Source organism: Anastrepha ludens, chromosome 2 (assembly GCF_028408465.1).
Source record: "Anastrepha ludens isolate Willacy chromosome 2, idAnaLude1.1, whole genome shotgun sequence".
In the NCBI taxonomy this organism is placed as follows: Eukaryota; Metazoa; Arthropoda; class Insecta; order Diptera; family Tephritidae; genus Anastrepha; species Anastrepha ludens.
The window spans coordinates 20,178,371-20,194,763 of NC_071498.1; the positions used below are offsets into that span (position 1 = coordinate 20,178,371).

A 16,393-nucleotide genomic window follows, 5' to 3' on the forward strand; every position below is an offset into this window, starting at 1 on the left:
TCCCACGCACGTACCCACCGCTACTGGACCAGCTGACGGTTGGTTTCGTTATCCATTGGATGGCTTCTGCCTTCAGTATTAATATCAGTCAGCATCAAATGATTTGGTCAAAATGACCCCTGGCTCCCGGACTATATAGTCTTAGTCCTATGTAGTCTCTAAGAAACTTTGTATTTCTTGACTTACTAAATACATAAATGAATAAAAATGAAAATTAAATATGGTAGTAAAAAATCTAATTTTTAAGCTTTTCCTGGGGGTTGTATAGGGACCCTAGCAGGTTAGGACTTTCATCGTTATAATGGTGTGACGTTGCTCTTTCTATTGGGCGTGGTGGGCGTGGTGGGCGGTGCAATGCCCATATTCAAATATATCGTGGTAGTAAAATTAAAGGCTAGAATTTAGTATAATGCCGATCGCTTTGGAAAAAACGGTAAAAAGGGGGTGATAGAGGGGTGTATCCCCATCTTAAAACTGAAAACAGAACCTGCCGGAGGCCTATAGTTTTTAAGTAATTTAATGTTAAAGTTCTATAATTTAGCGAAAAGTTGGTGTTGCCATACACCTGAAATGAAAACGAAGTTCGCACGCAGGGATGTTCAGTGGAAGGTTCATTGTAAAACTGCAGTATTTTTTGCTGTAATTTAAAGTTGAGAAATGAATTTGAAAATAAAAACATACAACTCATTTAAACTTAAAAACAAAGATATTAAGCGTATCACAAAAAATAATAAAGTAATTAAAATTAAATTAAATTAATTAACACAGTATTTTTGCGTGGAACTCTTTATCGCGTAGGCGGCCTTCGGCCGCGCTTCATAAAAATAACCCTCATCAGTCCTACTCCGGCTACGCAATCCACAGTATTTTTGCGTAGAACTCCTTTTCGCGTGGGCGGCCTTCGGCCGCGCTTCAAAAAAATAACCCTCATCAGCCCAACTCCGGCTACGCAATCCACAGTATTTTTGCGTAGAACTCCTTTTCGCGTGGGCGGCCTTCGGCCGCACTTCAAAAAAATAACCCTCATCAGTCCAACTCCGGCTACGCAATCCACAGTATTTTTGCGTAGAACTCCTTTTCGCGTGGGCGGCCTTCGGCCGCGCTTCAAAAAAATAACCCTCATCAGTCCAACTCCGGCTACGCAATCCACAGTATTTTTGCGTAGAACTCCTTTTCGCGTGGGCGGCCTTCGGCCGCACTTCAAAAAAATAACCCTCATCAGTCCAACTCCGGCTACGCAATGCACAGTATTTTTGCGTAAAACTCCTTTCCGTGTTAAAACCATTGAACCCAAAATTAAAACGTCATATGCGTGTATGTAGTAAGCAGGCACAATAACCCCCATTCCCATCATTAACACTAAACTCAAATACTTAATTTTTGTTTTCATTTGCAGGCATCCGGCAACACCATACTGTTGTAATTCCAGTCTTCTTCTTGTTCGCGCTTAAAATTGGAATGTGATTGCATAGGCAAATGAATTTGCATTTAATTTTAATAGATATAATTAGAATATTAGCATAAAAATCGGTACAAACACGCGTGTGAGTGTATATTTGGTGATTTATAGTGAAATGTTAAAAAATATAGAGTGTAATGTGGCAAATTATACTGATGTTCCCAAGGGCATTTTGAATGTAAATAATTAAAAAATTATTATTTCCCGATTAATTTAAAGTTATAAAGAGTGTTCCTTAACACCTCACTAACATCTCCACCAAGTTTCATTAAAAAAAACATTATAGTTTGCCAGAAATTCCAAGATCGGCATTGTTCTAAATTCCAGCCAAATTAAATTACATTATTTAAGTTACATTCTAGCGACCAAATACAAAAACTAAATGATTTCAAATTGGTGTGGATTATAATTTGTCCGACCTCGGCCTTAAGTTGCACACAATTGGGAATAATACGGCAACGCAGCGAACAAACTCCACTCAGCTGTTCATGCTTCAGCTGTCAAAACATGAATAGTTCATTATCAGTATTTGCTGAACTACGAATAGAATTTGCAAAATAAGTGTTTTCGCATAAACTTTGCTAAAATTATTGTAAAAAGCCGTAAAGAGCAAACCATTGCAAAATGAAGAAAAAAGTATTGCTCATGGGCAAGAGTGGCTCAGGCAAGACCAGCATGCGCTCTATAATATTCGCAAACTACATAGCCCGTGACACGACACGTTTGGGTGCAACCAGTAAGTGATGCGGAAGCAGCTGGCAACAAATTCACTTATTACAATTTTAGAAAGTATTTATACATATATTAATTACCAAAATTATGAATTCTTGCGCTTGCAGTTGACGTCGAGCACTCACATGTACGCTTTCTGGGAAATCTGGTGCTCAACTTGTGGGACTGTGGCGGCCAGGAGGGCTTCATGCAGCAGTACTTCGCTTCGCAGCGTGACAATATATTTCGCAATGTGGAAGTACTAATCTATGTATTTGATGTGGAAAGTCGCGACATGGAACGGGATGTGCACTACTATCAGTCCTGCTTAGAAGCCTTGCTGCAAGTATGTTTTAAATGAATCTGTTCATAAACCGTCGCTCAATCGAAAGATCTTTTTATTTTGCGCATTTAGAACTCACGAGACGCAAAAATATTTTGTTTGATACACAAAATGGATTTGGTTGCTGAAGAACAGCGTGAAACTTTGTTTAAGGAGCGCGAACATGACCTGATACGACTTTCCAAACCGGGCAATGTCACTTGCTTTCGCACGAGCATTTGGGATGAAACATTATACAGGTAAGAGCGTATAATAAACATTCAGCCTTAGTGGATGAATAGTGGCCTTTATGTAAACTACTTAATTTTAGAGCATGGTCCAGCATTGTCACCATGCTTATACCCAACGTAGCCGTACTCGAAAACTCGCTCACCCACTTCGCCAATGTTATAGAGGCCGATGAAGTGTTGCTCTTCGAAAAAGCTACTTTCCTAGTGATCTCACACTGTCAGAGTAAAAAGAATCGAGATTCGCATCGTTTTGAGAAAGTTTCCAACATAATAAAACAATTCAAATTAAGTTGTTCCAAATTGGGCGCCAAATTTCAATCGATGGAGGTACGTAATAGCGCCTTTGCTGCTTTCATAGATACCTTTACAAGCAACACTTACGTGATGGTTGTCATGTCTGACCCAACAATACCTTCCGAGGCAACTTTGGTTAATATACGTAATGCGCGCAAATCATTTGAAGAATTGGAGAATCCAAACAGCATCGCAATGAATCATCATCAGTATCACTGATATAGGGTGTAAGGTGCAATGCACTGCAAGTGAGGAGGAAAGAAATGAGATGGAAATATATACGTTTTGAAAATGTTTTAACGTTGATCAGGAAACTCGGAAGTTTTGTCGAAGTCTGTTGCAAATAAGATTTTAATGTAGACTAAACTACTTGTACATTATGTCAATAAGCGAAAGTTATGAAAGCAGGCACATAGATAAGGCGTTTTTTGTTTTTTAAGGGATCACAGTACTATAAAGAATTAAAGCCCAATTGTAAAGAATTGCTTAAGCTGCTTATTTTTTGTATTTTTTGTTTTTTTACTAGAAATTCATAACTAGACTTGATCGCCAAAGATGTATGTTTTAAAACACCTCAGCTCAAATCTTTCTCCCAATTTGCAGTGCATAATTAGTTATAGTTATTTGGTCATGCAACGTTTATGCGTGCGTGACATTTATGGATTGTTGCTTGATGAAAGTTATAAGATTTTGCACTCTTTATTATATAAATTAATGTTTACAGTACAGAAATGTCTTCATATATGCCACATATTTTTATAGCTACAATGATGTGTAAAGCTAATACAATACGATATCTACATATACATTAATGTAAGTGGTTAATAAATACTTTTTACAACTATATAAGCGCTTCTTTTGATTCTTAAAAGTAATTCATACACATGTACATACATAAACATACATGTATTTTATTTCTTTTTTAACTAGCAAATAACAAAATACGACAAAAACATGTTTAATGCACTTAACCCTATTTACATACATACATAGAAAATCATGTAGTGCATATCGGAAACTATTTTCCTTTTCGTTTTAAATTGGCTAGTAGCATTTTGTTGTTGCATTCAACATGCAACATATTCAAATTCCTATCACAGTCAGCATCATTTCGTCGTTTGGCGTATACCTCCCTTCTGCAGGCGTACATTAAGATCGTCATGAGTAGTAGCGACGCACCTCCTCCGTCAACTTTCCAACTGAACCCTCATCCACCGGCACGAAACGTTTTGCGCCACGACTGAAATAATATACGTCACCAGTGTATATGTCAAACCACAAGGCGTGTACATGCAAATCATGCGATTCGAGGCGCGGTTTTAAAAAGCCGTACGAGGCTACATTTGACAACTGCTGCAGCGTGTGGATCTGTGACAATTTATCTTCCATGGCAAACTTATCCTCCGGATCAATATAAGCGACAAAACGACGTAGTGGCGTTTCAGAAGAGAATATCAAAGGGCCTTGCATGCCGTCGTCTCGCCATGCCTTGAAATGTTCCAGACTGCTGTTGGCATGTGTCCACATCCAGGAACGAAGCGGCGACAGTCGACGATTGAGCTACATTAAATGGCGAAATTAAGTGAAATTTTGATTGGTCTACGTACAAAGAAACTTACTTGCGACGAGTAGTCCTCACATTGCAATTTGTACAGTAAATTCATGGCCTTGCAGTCACTATGGCCGCACACAATAATGTGTCGTATATCATTGACGACACAGCCCAATTCCAGTGCGGCTGGTTCGCAGCTAAAGTACTCATCTTGAAAGTGTTGTGCATGCGGTATCACGTTTCCGGCGTTACGCACTGCCAATATATACAAAAGTATACGTAAAGATAAGAAGAATATGGAAGAAAACATATTAGTGCTATCGTAAAAAAATTGTGTTGAAGGAGCAATTATACAGGGAGCGTTTAGTCATATACCACATACACACCTACAAACATATCACCAACATGCGTATCCGTGTAACGCGTCGGTATCATACGGCTGTCCATGCAAGTGAAGAAAACGGCCTTGGGCTACGTGCCATGTGATATGAAAATAAAAGCAGATAAATGAAGTGTATTAAATACGAATATATCTCACTGACTATACATGCGCGTATCTAAATAAGTGCACAATATCGATATTTGTACATATAGTTTACTGATAAATTTATGATGCGAATTCTAATAGGTAGATGAAGCCCTACTGACGCTGTGCATGTACAACGATTTCCACTAGAGCCGCTTAAACTCTGAAAGTGTAGCGTGGATAGAGCTTTCGAATTTTGAGCTCATTTAGTTTAAGGGAGATTAAAATATGTCACACACCCGAAATTGATTTCACTGATGTATTGCCGAATCACGCCTGCGCCTCTAGCCCCGCAGTAAACTGTGCATTTTAAGAAGTGATGAATTACTTGTGGATAAACGTTGCTCACATTGCGACCATTTTGCTTACTTACATAAAAACTGTGGCATAAATGAGTCAATCTATACCATAAACTGGGCGAAGCGGTCTGGAAGGTTAGACTGCTTTATATTCTGTTTTCCATAGGCATTCAAACCCATAAAAAGGCTGATACTTAACAAATTGAGGCCTTGGTTAAAGTTTAGGGCCACTTTTTATAGTTTTCTTTTTTTTAATTTTTGTGTTAAATTTTTTTAGTTTTTTGTTTTTAATTTTAAATTTTTATTATTTTAATTTACTTAATAAATTGAGGCCTTGATCAAAGTTTAGGACCACTTTTTTTAGTTTTCTTTTTTAAATTTTTTTAGTTTTTTCTTTTTAATTTAAAATTTTTATTATTTTAATTTACTTAGCCAATTGAGGCCTTGGTTAAAGTTTAAGGCCGCTTTTTAACACACTTTTATTAGGTCGGGTTGTATGTATGTATGTATGTATGTATGTAACGGAATCTTTGAGCTTAATTTTCACTGGCTTCTAAAAGTCTGATCGACTTGAAATTTTGCACACCTATCAAGGACCGATGACAATGCAATAATTTGATACAAGTTTTCCATTATCCTTATTAGGATTGCCAGGATTAATATTTTCTTTTTTTTACTGTGGGCAAAAAGTAAGGTGAATTTGGTTGTAAAATGAAAAATCTTTATTTATTCATGTAAATCAGTTTCTCAGACTTCCTCCACGAAATAAGTTCTTCATCCCGATTACTTCTTTATTACGGCCGATAACTGCATAGCTTTAGACTCACAGTCGATAAGAAAGGAATTAAATATAACACGAATATATCGAATCATTTATTCACTGACTGCAATGATAACAATAATTTTCATTCATAATAAAAAAAAAAATAGTTTAAAGAAACTAAAAACACGCTTTTTTTGCTAATCGAACTAAAAAGTAGAAAATAAAAAATAGTTTAAAAAAACTAAAAAACACGCTTTTATTGTTAATCGAACTAAAAAGTAGAAAATAAATTTTAGTGACAAAGGGACCTATAATGAAGTAATAGCAAATCGAACGATCAGTCATAGTCAACTACCTCAGAACAGAATTATAACAAAAATTAAGATACAAATAGAGTACATAATTCAAATTAGAGTTAAAAGCGTGGGATGCATTTTACTTCACTTTCATAACCCTCTGTACATAGGTAGTTGCCAATAGAATGATTGTAATATTTACTATATCAAGCATCCCACGCTTTTAACTCTAATTTGAATTCCTCTATTTGTATCTTAATTTTTGTTATAATTCTGTTCTGAGGTAGTTGACTATGACTGATCGTTCGATTTGCTATTACTTCATTATAGGTCCCTTTGTCACTAAAATTTATTTTCTACTTTTTAGTTCGATTAACAATAAAAGCGTGTTTTTTAGTTTTTTTAAACTATTTTTTATTTTCTACTTTTTTTAGTTTTCTTTTTTTTGATTTTTGTTTTTAATTTTTTTTAGTTTTATTTTTAATTTTTATTATTTTAATTTACTTAACAAATTGAGGCCTTGGTTAAAGTTTAAGGCCGCTTTTTTAATTTTTTTTAGTCTTTTCTTTTTAATTTAAAATTTTTATTATTTTAATTTACTTAGCCAATTGAGGCCTTGGTTAAAGTTTAAGGCCGCTTTTTTAGTATTTTTTTAATTTTTTTTTAATTTTTGTTTTTAAATTTTTTTTAATTTTAATTTTTTATTATTTTAATTTTCTTAACAAATTGAGGCCTTGATTAAAGTTGAAGGCCGCTTTTTTTAGTTTTCTTTTTTTTTAATTTTTGTTTTTAAATTTTTTTCTTTTTAATTTAAAATTTTTATTATTTTAATTTACTTAACAAATTGAGGCCTTGATTAAAGTTTAAGGCCGCTTTTTTTAGTTTCCTTTTTTTTAATTTTTGTTTTACATTTTTAGTTTTTTAATTTTAATTATTTTAATTTACTTCACAACCTGAGGTCTGGATTAATATTTAAGGCCGTTTTTTTTTTGTTTTTTTTTTTATTTTTTATTTTTGTTTTTAATTTTTTTTCTTAATTTCTAATATTTTTGTTTTTAATATTTTTAATTTTATTTTTTTTTCAATTTTTTTTTTTAATTTTTTCGTTTTAATTTTTTTAAATTTTTTCTTTTTTATTTTTAAATGTCTTCTTTTTAATTTTTTATCATTATATTATTAGTTATAATTTGTTAAAGCCGTCGTAATTAGCCGTTGATTTTTTTTTGTTTCTTAAAATCTAGTAATTTTGCTACTATGAAAAGATGATTCCTTAAAATTGAGGCAAAAATAAATTATGGAGAGTCGCGGAGTATCCAAAACAAACAGTAGCCTTTCTCCCAACTCCTTGGACTTGGTTTTGCATTCAATTAATTTCATTGGTGTTGTTATAATTATTGATATTATTATTATTATTGTTGTTGGGCGGTGACTACCATTCGAAATTTCGGGGAAACATTAGTTCGAATTTCCCTGAAACACCAAAATGTAGAAAACGTTTTTTCTAACAGCGGTCGCCTCTCGACAGGCAATGGCAAACGTCCGAATGTACATATTTCTGACATAAAAAAGCTCCTCATAAAAAATATCTGCCGTTCGGAGTCGACTTAAAACAAAACGCACGCCACAAATAGATGGAGGAGCTCGACCAAACATCCAAAAAAAAGAGGGTAAGCGCCAATTGGCATAGAATTTCCCCTTATATTGTTGTTCTTATTATTGTTGTTGTAACAGCATAAACATTCTCCATAAATTTTTGAGGAGATCTGTTGGAATGGCAATCATTTGTCAGATATAAATCCGATTCGCTTCGTTAACGTAGAACCGAATGTCGACAGAACGAGTCTGGTTGTTGTTGTTGTAGCATTTCATTAAGCCGTACTGGCAGCGGTGTAGTCACCGGTCGTCATCCTCTATCTGATCTAACGGTAGGCCCTGGAGACTGGCTGTTTCGACGGGCTGAGTCCAAAGAGAGCGTGTTAGGTAGCGGTTTTAAGAAGGCTTGGGAATAGATGGTTAGTATTGTGCGGGGTACCTTCACATGCCACACATTTATTAAGTTTGTCGGGATCGATTCTTGATAGGACTGAATTTAACCTGCTACGATATCCTCAACGTAATTGTGCCAAAGTAACGCGAGTCTCACGAAGCAGCTGAAGCTGTTGGTTTTGTAGCAACATAGACATTCCCCATACATATACGAGGAATGCTGCTGAAGTGACAGTCCTTGACCGGATACGAATCCGGGTCATTGCCATTACGTAGAAAAGACTGCCGCAGAAAGTCATCTGCGATGGGTAGTGGTTGGACTACGATGACGGCATTCGGTGATCGGGAGTTTGGGAAGGTGGTCAGAGACTCCCGATGGAACGAATCTCGTCTTACAGATCGGCTAATTACCTGTGGATATTCAAAATACGGACAAAGGTTCTGATAATTGATCCCGCTTCTAAGCTCAATAGCGTTCCTCGTTTTACGGTATGACTATTTTTCCCCCTCTTTTTTGCTTTAACTGTTTCATTATTACAGATCTGCTCGAATTTTAGCTAAATCGCTCTAAAACTGATGTAGTCAATTATAAAAAAGTTCTTCGCCGAAAGCATTTCCTCAATTAAAAAAAATTTACCCGTAAAGCTTTTGATCACACAGATTTAATGTGGCAATAAAATTCTTAGGATTCGCAATCTGATGGGGGAATAAATTTGGAACATCAAAACATTTTATAATAAAAATCAAGTACCAGCGCCACATAGCTAATACCGCAGCAATATCATCAGAATATGAAAAACCGATTGGACAATATTTTTCCTATTCACCATTTGAACACCCAAAACCACCCACTGGGTGAAATGACAAAGGCAAAGAGCCAGTTAATGAATAAAAATTTGCATTAATTTGTTGCTATATTCCATTTGGTAACCCAATTCTGCTAGCCAGAATATTCGAAAAATTTAAAGCCGCAGGAAGTTTAGTTATAACGTAATATTAAGCGTAAAATCTACGGAAACCCCCTGCTTCCTTCTTATTTCTATTTTTTCTATTGAAATTGAATTAATTTTGTCGTGATACGTCTCCATTTTATTTTTGTTTTTTAATACAGCTCCCACACTTTAAATTGCCCGCCTAGGCCAAACCGCTACTAGGAAAACTTTCCGTTTGTTGCTCCAATGGAAAATATAAGAAAGTAACCGATAAGCCAGGCGTAGTCGCACTCCGCTACAGCAGCCGTCGTGTATTTGCATTAACAAAAAATAAATGTCTGGGAAATGGTATTATGTGATTAAACAAACTTTGCGGAGTTTAATCAAAATCTAGATTTATTAATGTAATGCAGGAATTTAGTTTAAAATCGACACTATATTATTTCTGTTAAGTTTCTTATCTAAAGTCCTCCGAGATTACTCATTAACGAAATTATATACATACATACATAGATACTAACATTTGTATGTATGTATGTACTTATATAAATGTACATAGCTGTACTCAATACTTTACACCGTAATGTACACACAAATATAAAATATTCCACCTTTGTTTTGATATTTCGAGTTTTACGTTATTTTATGTGCCGGTCAAACAAACGCCCCAGCTGCGGAAGTATTCGATGCGGTGATAGCAGCTGGTGGTAGCAGGAGAAGGGGAAGTCCTCTCCTTTGCGTTGGAAAGATCAAGTGGAGAAGAACTTGGTGTCACTTAATGTGTGTCCAACTGGCGCCGATTAGAACGAGAAAGGAATAACTGGCGCGTTTTGTTAAACTCGACCCACCAAATCGCTTAAGCGATTACCGCGACGAAAATCAAGAAGAAGAAGTTACAGCGATGTTGTTCGACCGCTGTAATGTGTAGGTAAACATTGAAGTAGAACGTGTGGGAATAAAGTTCTGGTTGGTGTGTGTGACGTAAATAGTATGTAAGTATATAAGAAATGGATTTTCCTATTTGGGAAAGGATGAAAGGAGAGATGGATCAATTCCACTTGGGGAGTTCGTTGTTCAAAAACTGATGGATCCTTTCACAGGATGTAGAAGGAACGCAACAACAGATAATTATTTCACGAGTGTGTCATTAGCCAAGAAATTACTTGCAAAAAAAACTAAAATTGTGGAAACAAATGAGAGTGTCCAAAGTTAGCCAAAGAAAGAAAAGATAAAATGGCTAGATTGCAAAATAGCAAATTGTGTAAATCACATTACATTACTCTTACATACATACATACATACATACAGACATACATAATTGGCGCTTACACTTTTTTGTGGCGTGCGTTTTGATGTTGTTCCACAAATGGAGGGGCCTACAGTTTTAAGCCGACTACGAATGGGAGATATTTTTTATGAGGATCCTTTTCATGCAGAAATACACTCGCAGGTTTGCCATTGCCTGGAGAGGGGCAACCGCTATTAGAAAAAACTTTTAGTCTTACTGTGTATACATAGAAGTAAGCCAAAGAAAGTGCTTGCCCGAAGTTTCAAACATAACTCAATAGAAAGAGAAAAAAGCAAGACGCGTTTACCGGAAATCATTAGATTTAAAATCTAGATTTTAAAATCTAAAAATAATACAAAACTTGGTATAGATGTGGCAGACGACATGACAAGGAAGTACTGCTGAAATAAATGCCTGGATTTTGTATAAAAAACGACGGGTGAAAACATTTCGATGCAGAAATTTTTGTTGAAGTTCGCTTCAGAACTCGGCGTTGCATATAAAAAATCTCAAGAAAAACAGCCTTTACCAGCACCGTCCGCAAACTCCGATTTGCCCGCATGAAAAACTTGTGAAACACAATTTTTTAAAGGTTATAAAACAACAGTAATCTGTTCGAGGTGCAAAAAATATGCTTGTGACAAATGCACATTTCAGGCTTAAATAATTTGTAAACAATGTGAAGAAGCAGAATAAAGTATATTATGTATGCATTACATTCTATATAAAAATTTAAATTTATTTGCTTTTTTAAAAAGAATTTTTGAAATTATATAATATCAAAATGTAAAAAAAATGTGACCAAAACTTCCTAAAAATTCTTTATTTTATATATACAATAGGCAATAAATGAGCCATTATCTGCTTTGAATAACAAAATCGATAACTTTTTAATCTTGAAACTTTATTTAATACGACATTAGTTGTAGAATGAACCATATTTTTATGAAAAACTAATGAAATTTAAAAAAAAAAAACATAGTTATCAAAACTGGTAAAAATATCGCATTGCTAATTAGATGCACGCCGCCGTATATATGAACATATTTAATATAGAGAGCAGAAACGCATGCCTATCAATAAGCAGCACAACGCCGATTGTCACCCGAGCGCACGTTTCTTTGATAAAGCAAAAATAAATAAAAACAAAATTGTGTTAAAAGCAAGCACACATATAAAAAATCATAAGTATGACGAAAGCTATGAAAAGGCGTTCGGGAGCGTATCCCTATAAAAAGAGATAGCTATTATTTATACATATATACATACATGTACATGTGTATGTGTGTATGTGTGTATGAATAATTTTAATTTTGCACTCGACCGATGCCGCTAACGGAAACTTAAAGGTTAACATGACTAGCTGTTTGACGCTATAAGTACATAAATATACATACATACATATGTACATGCATACCTATTTGGGCAGATGTGTACGAACATATATGTGCGCTTTCACGTTTTCATTATGACACTTAGTAAGTAATATGAGCATACATACATACATATACACTTGCAATAGCTCAATATGAGGTAATAAATTTGTATTGTTTATATCAGTGTCTCGCTGCTGTCTTTTAAAAAAATTCCAAAATTGCCTTTCTGATATGGTACTTTATGATTACATACGTCTACCATATATATGCCTAGACTAATTGGGTTTGCTGATCTTTGCTTGATGTTGTTGTAGAGACATAAACATTCTCCACACATGCATGGGGAATGCTGCTAGAGGGACAGTCCTTGACCAGACATATAATACATGAATCGGGGTTGTTCGGGTAACATATAGAACCGATTGCCGTGAGAACGACCTTATTGGTCAATGTTTTAATAACCAATCATAACGGAAAATTTTTAATTATAATTGTATTTCGGTTGTGTATCAATACTTTGTGTTTTCTAATTTTAATTGCCGCATATTAATATTTTTTAGCGTCCACGCCGATTTCACATTCATAGGTCGTGTTTATTGATATGTATTCAAGTACATATGTATGTATGCGTGCATACTTATAATACATATGTAGTTATGTACTTGCGTGCTCATGCTCATACTTGTGCGTAACTCTTTAAATTCACGTGTGTTTTATTGATGCCTGTTGATACATAATATCTATGTGCATACATACCTCGGGATGATCACGAACTTTTTGGAATTCCTTCACCATTTGTTCACGCGTCGTGTTCCGATAACGCATGATACCACGCAATATACGCTCCATATCCAAACTATTTTGCTACCTCTCCACTACGCCTTGTCCACACAAATGTCCTTCAATTTTGGCAAAGCGCGCACCTAAAGTCATATACTTATTTTTATGTATGTATGTATGATGTTTCTGCACAAACTCTCACTAGACTTTTGTTTTTGTTTTTAATATTTTCAGCACCGCCTGTTCAAATGTAAGTAATTAGTTGTGACACAAAGATTTGGTGGTTTGTGTATGGCAATTAAAATACTCTTCTCCTAACCAACAACCAACCAAGCAAAAGGCACTAGACTTTTTTCGATACTGTCCTAACACCGACTAAATCGTAGGACGCGCGCTTTAAGCGTATCTGGCGTCGCGATACGCTCATCTAATCCAAAGAGCGCTAGCATTCAAATGCTTTTAATACATTTTTGTTTTCTTTCATTTGAGAATTCTGTACTAGATAGAGCTATTCATGATTGTTGCGAAAACTTTTTTGTTCGACGACTACTTTTATTTATTTATTTCTTTTTTAATTTGCGCATGTATAAGTATGTAGTTACGACTGGAGTGTACCGACTTTTGTGTTGAAAGCTTCATTCCTAAGTGGGCACTGTGAGAGTAATCGCATGTTTTAGTCGCTGTTTGGTTTCTTTGCCCGTCTACACAATGGCCACAAGCAACAGTGCGTTCTGTTTGCTTTTGAAGGCGAACTGGTGCGCCCAAAAGGCTCTCCCGCCCATATGTGTGCAAATACTCACAAAACTTTCTAGCCTTACCGGCCTAAGATAACGAGTTCTTATGGGCTGCAGTGTGTGTAATCATGAGTACTCAAGAATACGAGAGAGAGAGAAAGCTTCAGCTTTCGGCACCAGTTGCATTATTATTCTCCAATACTGCAGCGCCTTATGTGAAAATATTGCTATTTCGAGAGCTTTGTATACCCTACAAACCACAATTGTGATTACGAATAAAAATTGTTTGATAAAGTAAGTAAAAAACTATAACGAGCGCTGATATTTGTATTTCTGGCCTAACAATAGAAAAATGGAAAGCAGTTTTATTGTTTTTTTCTAAATATTCTTCATGATAGTCAATACACCCTTTTATTCGCTTGAACAAAATTTTCAGTCACCTTTTTAGAGCGGTTTTCAATTTGTATGACGCATACACTCCTTTTTTGCCACAAAATTATCATGTAAAATCTTATTTATGCTCGTCATACTAATGCTCAATGGAGCTTTATTATCATTGTATATTATATGATGGCTGTCATAGCCGAATGAGTTGGTGCGTGACTATCATTCGGAAGTGCCCGGGTTCGAATCTCCGGGATTGAAACATCCAATGATAGAACATTTTTTTTTTTTGAACAGCGATCGCTTTTCGGCAAACAATGTAAAACCCCCGAGTGTGCTCCCGCCGTGAAAAGGCTCCTCATAAAAAAACATTTGACGTTAGGAGTGGCTTTTAGTGCATCAGAAAGAAAAATAACTATAAAATTGTGGAAAGACGGAAATAGTTCCCGAAATATTGGCAAAGCTGTTGATAGAACGTTTTCTCTGTTCAGCGCGTGGTAAAATATTACAAGCAAACCGGGATTTTAGCAAGTAAGCCCAGGTCTGGGCGATCAAGAGCACTGTCGGTCCGAGAAGAGCGCAGCATAATCAATATGGCAAAGGTTAACACTCGAATTACATCATCGGAAAATTGTTGAAAACGTAAGGCAGACATCTAAAAAAAGTATTTGTGCGGAAACTGCTAGAAAAGTTTTACATAAAGCTGGGTACATTGAGTACTGAGTACTGAGTCGCTCCAAGAAAGCCGTTCATTTCACTTGCGAACAGAAGAAAGCTCATTGAATAAGCTCTTTGAATAACACAGGCCGACAAAATTTAACCAACATTCAGACCCAGAAACCATATACACTATATATTTCCGAAGGTTTATGATGCGCTGAATCCAAATCTGGCCTCAGAATTGCTCTATCAGCTCTGGTTTTCGAGATATCCTAACCTAAAAGTGCAAAAAACGCCGTTTTTGCCCATATTTGAGGTTATGTAGCCTTGCAGATGTTTTCTTTCACCAAAATTAAAGGATGACATCTTTAAATACAAGCCTTCTTTTTTCAAATGTTCAAATATCATTTTTTTCGCTGAGATATCGCATTTTGAAATTTTCATGTTTCTAAATTTTCCTACACCTGAAAATCGATTGAGATAACATAGACATGATATAGTCGATTACTAATTTTCTTGAATTGAGTCTTATTTTTCTTAAAATTTTGTCTCACACCATAAGTGTGCTGACTCACCACACCCCTACACGAGTTTTGGCAAGTAGTTTTTTCAGACCAAAATAGATTTTGTAGGTAGTTTTGGGATAAGAGGACGTCAAATTGTTTGGCGCAAATAAGGCACATCTCTTGAGAAAAAGTCTTCTAGGTACAGTCAAAGACGGCGGTGCCAAATACAAGCAGATTGAGTAAATTACTAAAACATCGTGGCTTTCCAACAAAATATTAATTTTCGTTTTTGTATATTATTTATAAAGTTTTTTCCATGTGCTTGAACACTGTACGCCGACTCTCTGGTTGCTATATTTACATCTTGCTGCAATTACTTACCGTTATGTAAGCAATGGAGTGGGTAATCTTGCTATTTTCTTTTGAATTTGTAACTTAAGAATAAAATAAATAAATATTTGAACATAAAATAAATAAATAAAATAGTTTTTTTACAATACTATAAATTACCGGCCTCGGTAGTTTAGCGCAAATGCACTAGCCTGCCATCCCAGAGGTTGTGGGTTCTAGTCCCACGTAAAGCACGGTCCTCGCACTTTTCCAAATTTACATACTTTCTCTGTTTCTCAAAAAAAAATGTCCTTCCTCATCCCCTAAAACTTATCCTTTCCATCCTTACTCCCGCACAAAATTTAGCGCATTATTTGCATTGTGGCTGCTAAAAAAAGCAAAAAACAAATAAAAACAAACAGTTACACATTGCATCAGTGGCGCCAGCAAGAGGAAGCGGGCAACCGCGGTAATAACGCAGACGCACCAAATTTAGCGAAGTCTCCTACCATCTGTGCGATCCTTCTGGCAGAAAAATTTGAAACACAGATGGCTCTCCAAGCAGTAAGAAGGTGTTGTTCCTAAGCAAAGACATGTGGACATTCCCACTATTTAGGACCGGTAGCAAACAACAGTGGCATCAAAATGTTCTGAGAGCGTTTATTTTAAAACATGTCAAATCTTCGCACTGAAAACGTCAGTTGGCGCATGACAACATCAGAAATGCCCAAGACAAGAAATATAAGTAGCAGCCCTCGCAGTAAGGAACGTTCTTTTAGCCCCGCATGCCATGCAATGAAAACTGCAAACGAAAAGATATTTACAATTTCCAAAAACAATGCAACAGCAAATCTAATCCATCTGTCTATGTGCAAATATAAAATTAAACAGGAATTACCGAAATAAGCGAATTCCCATTCTGAGCGACAGTCAGGCGGCACCCA

General features: G+C 35.6%; 2 protein-coding genes across 3 annotated transcripts; one reads left to right on the top strand and one right to left on the bottom strand.

Moving 5' to 3' along the window:
* The first annotated feature begins 1,964 nt into the window (after positions 1–1,964).
* LOC128864410 (ras-related GTP-binding protein A) lies at positions 1,965–3,612 on the top strand. The gene is made up of 4 exons (XM_054104051.1): positions 1,965–2,195; positions 2,299–2,516; positions 2,586–2,752; positions 2,824–3,612. Exons 1-4 carry the CDS (start codon positions 2,084–2,086, stop codon positions 3,254–3,256), a joined length of 930 nt encoding a protein of 309 aa, XP_053960026.1. The 5' UTR covers positions 1,965–2,083; the 3' UTR covers positions 3,257–3,612.
* A 99-nt stretch (positions 3,613–3,711) lies between these two features.
* LOC128864414 (beta carbonic anhydrase 1) lies at positions 3,712–13,566 on the bottom strand. Of its 2 annotated transcripts, XM_054104073.1 has the most exons (5): positions 13,038–13,566; positions 12,812–12,978; positions 4,976–5,060; positions 4,657–4,844; positions 3,712–4,597 (listed from the first exon to the last, which is right to left on the bottom strand). In XM_054104073.1, the coding sequence occupies exons 2-5, from the start codon at positions 12,902–12,904 to the stop codon at positions 4,196–4,198; spliced, it is 768 nt and encodes a 255-aa protein (XP_053960048.1). In that variant the 5' UTR covers positions 12,905–12,978; positions 13,038–13,566; the 3' UTR covers positions 3,712–4,195. The 2 variants fall into 2 exon arrangements, with proteins under 2 accessions (XP_053960048.1, XP_053960040.1); XM_054104065.1 differs by having other exon boundaries at positions 12,812–13,566.
* Positions 13,567–16,393: the final 2,827 nt, after the last annotated feature.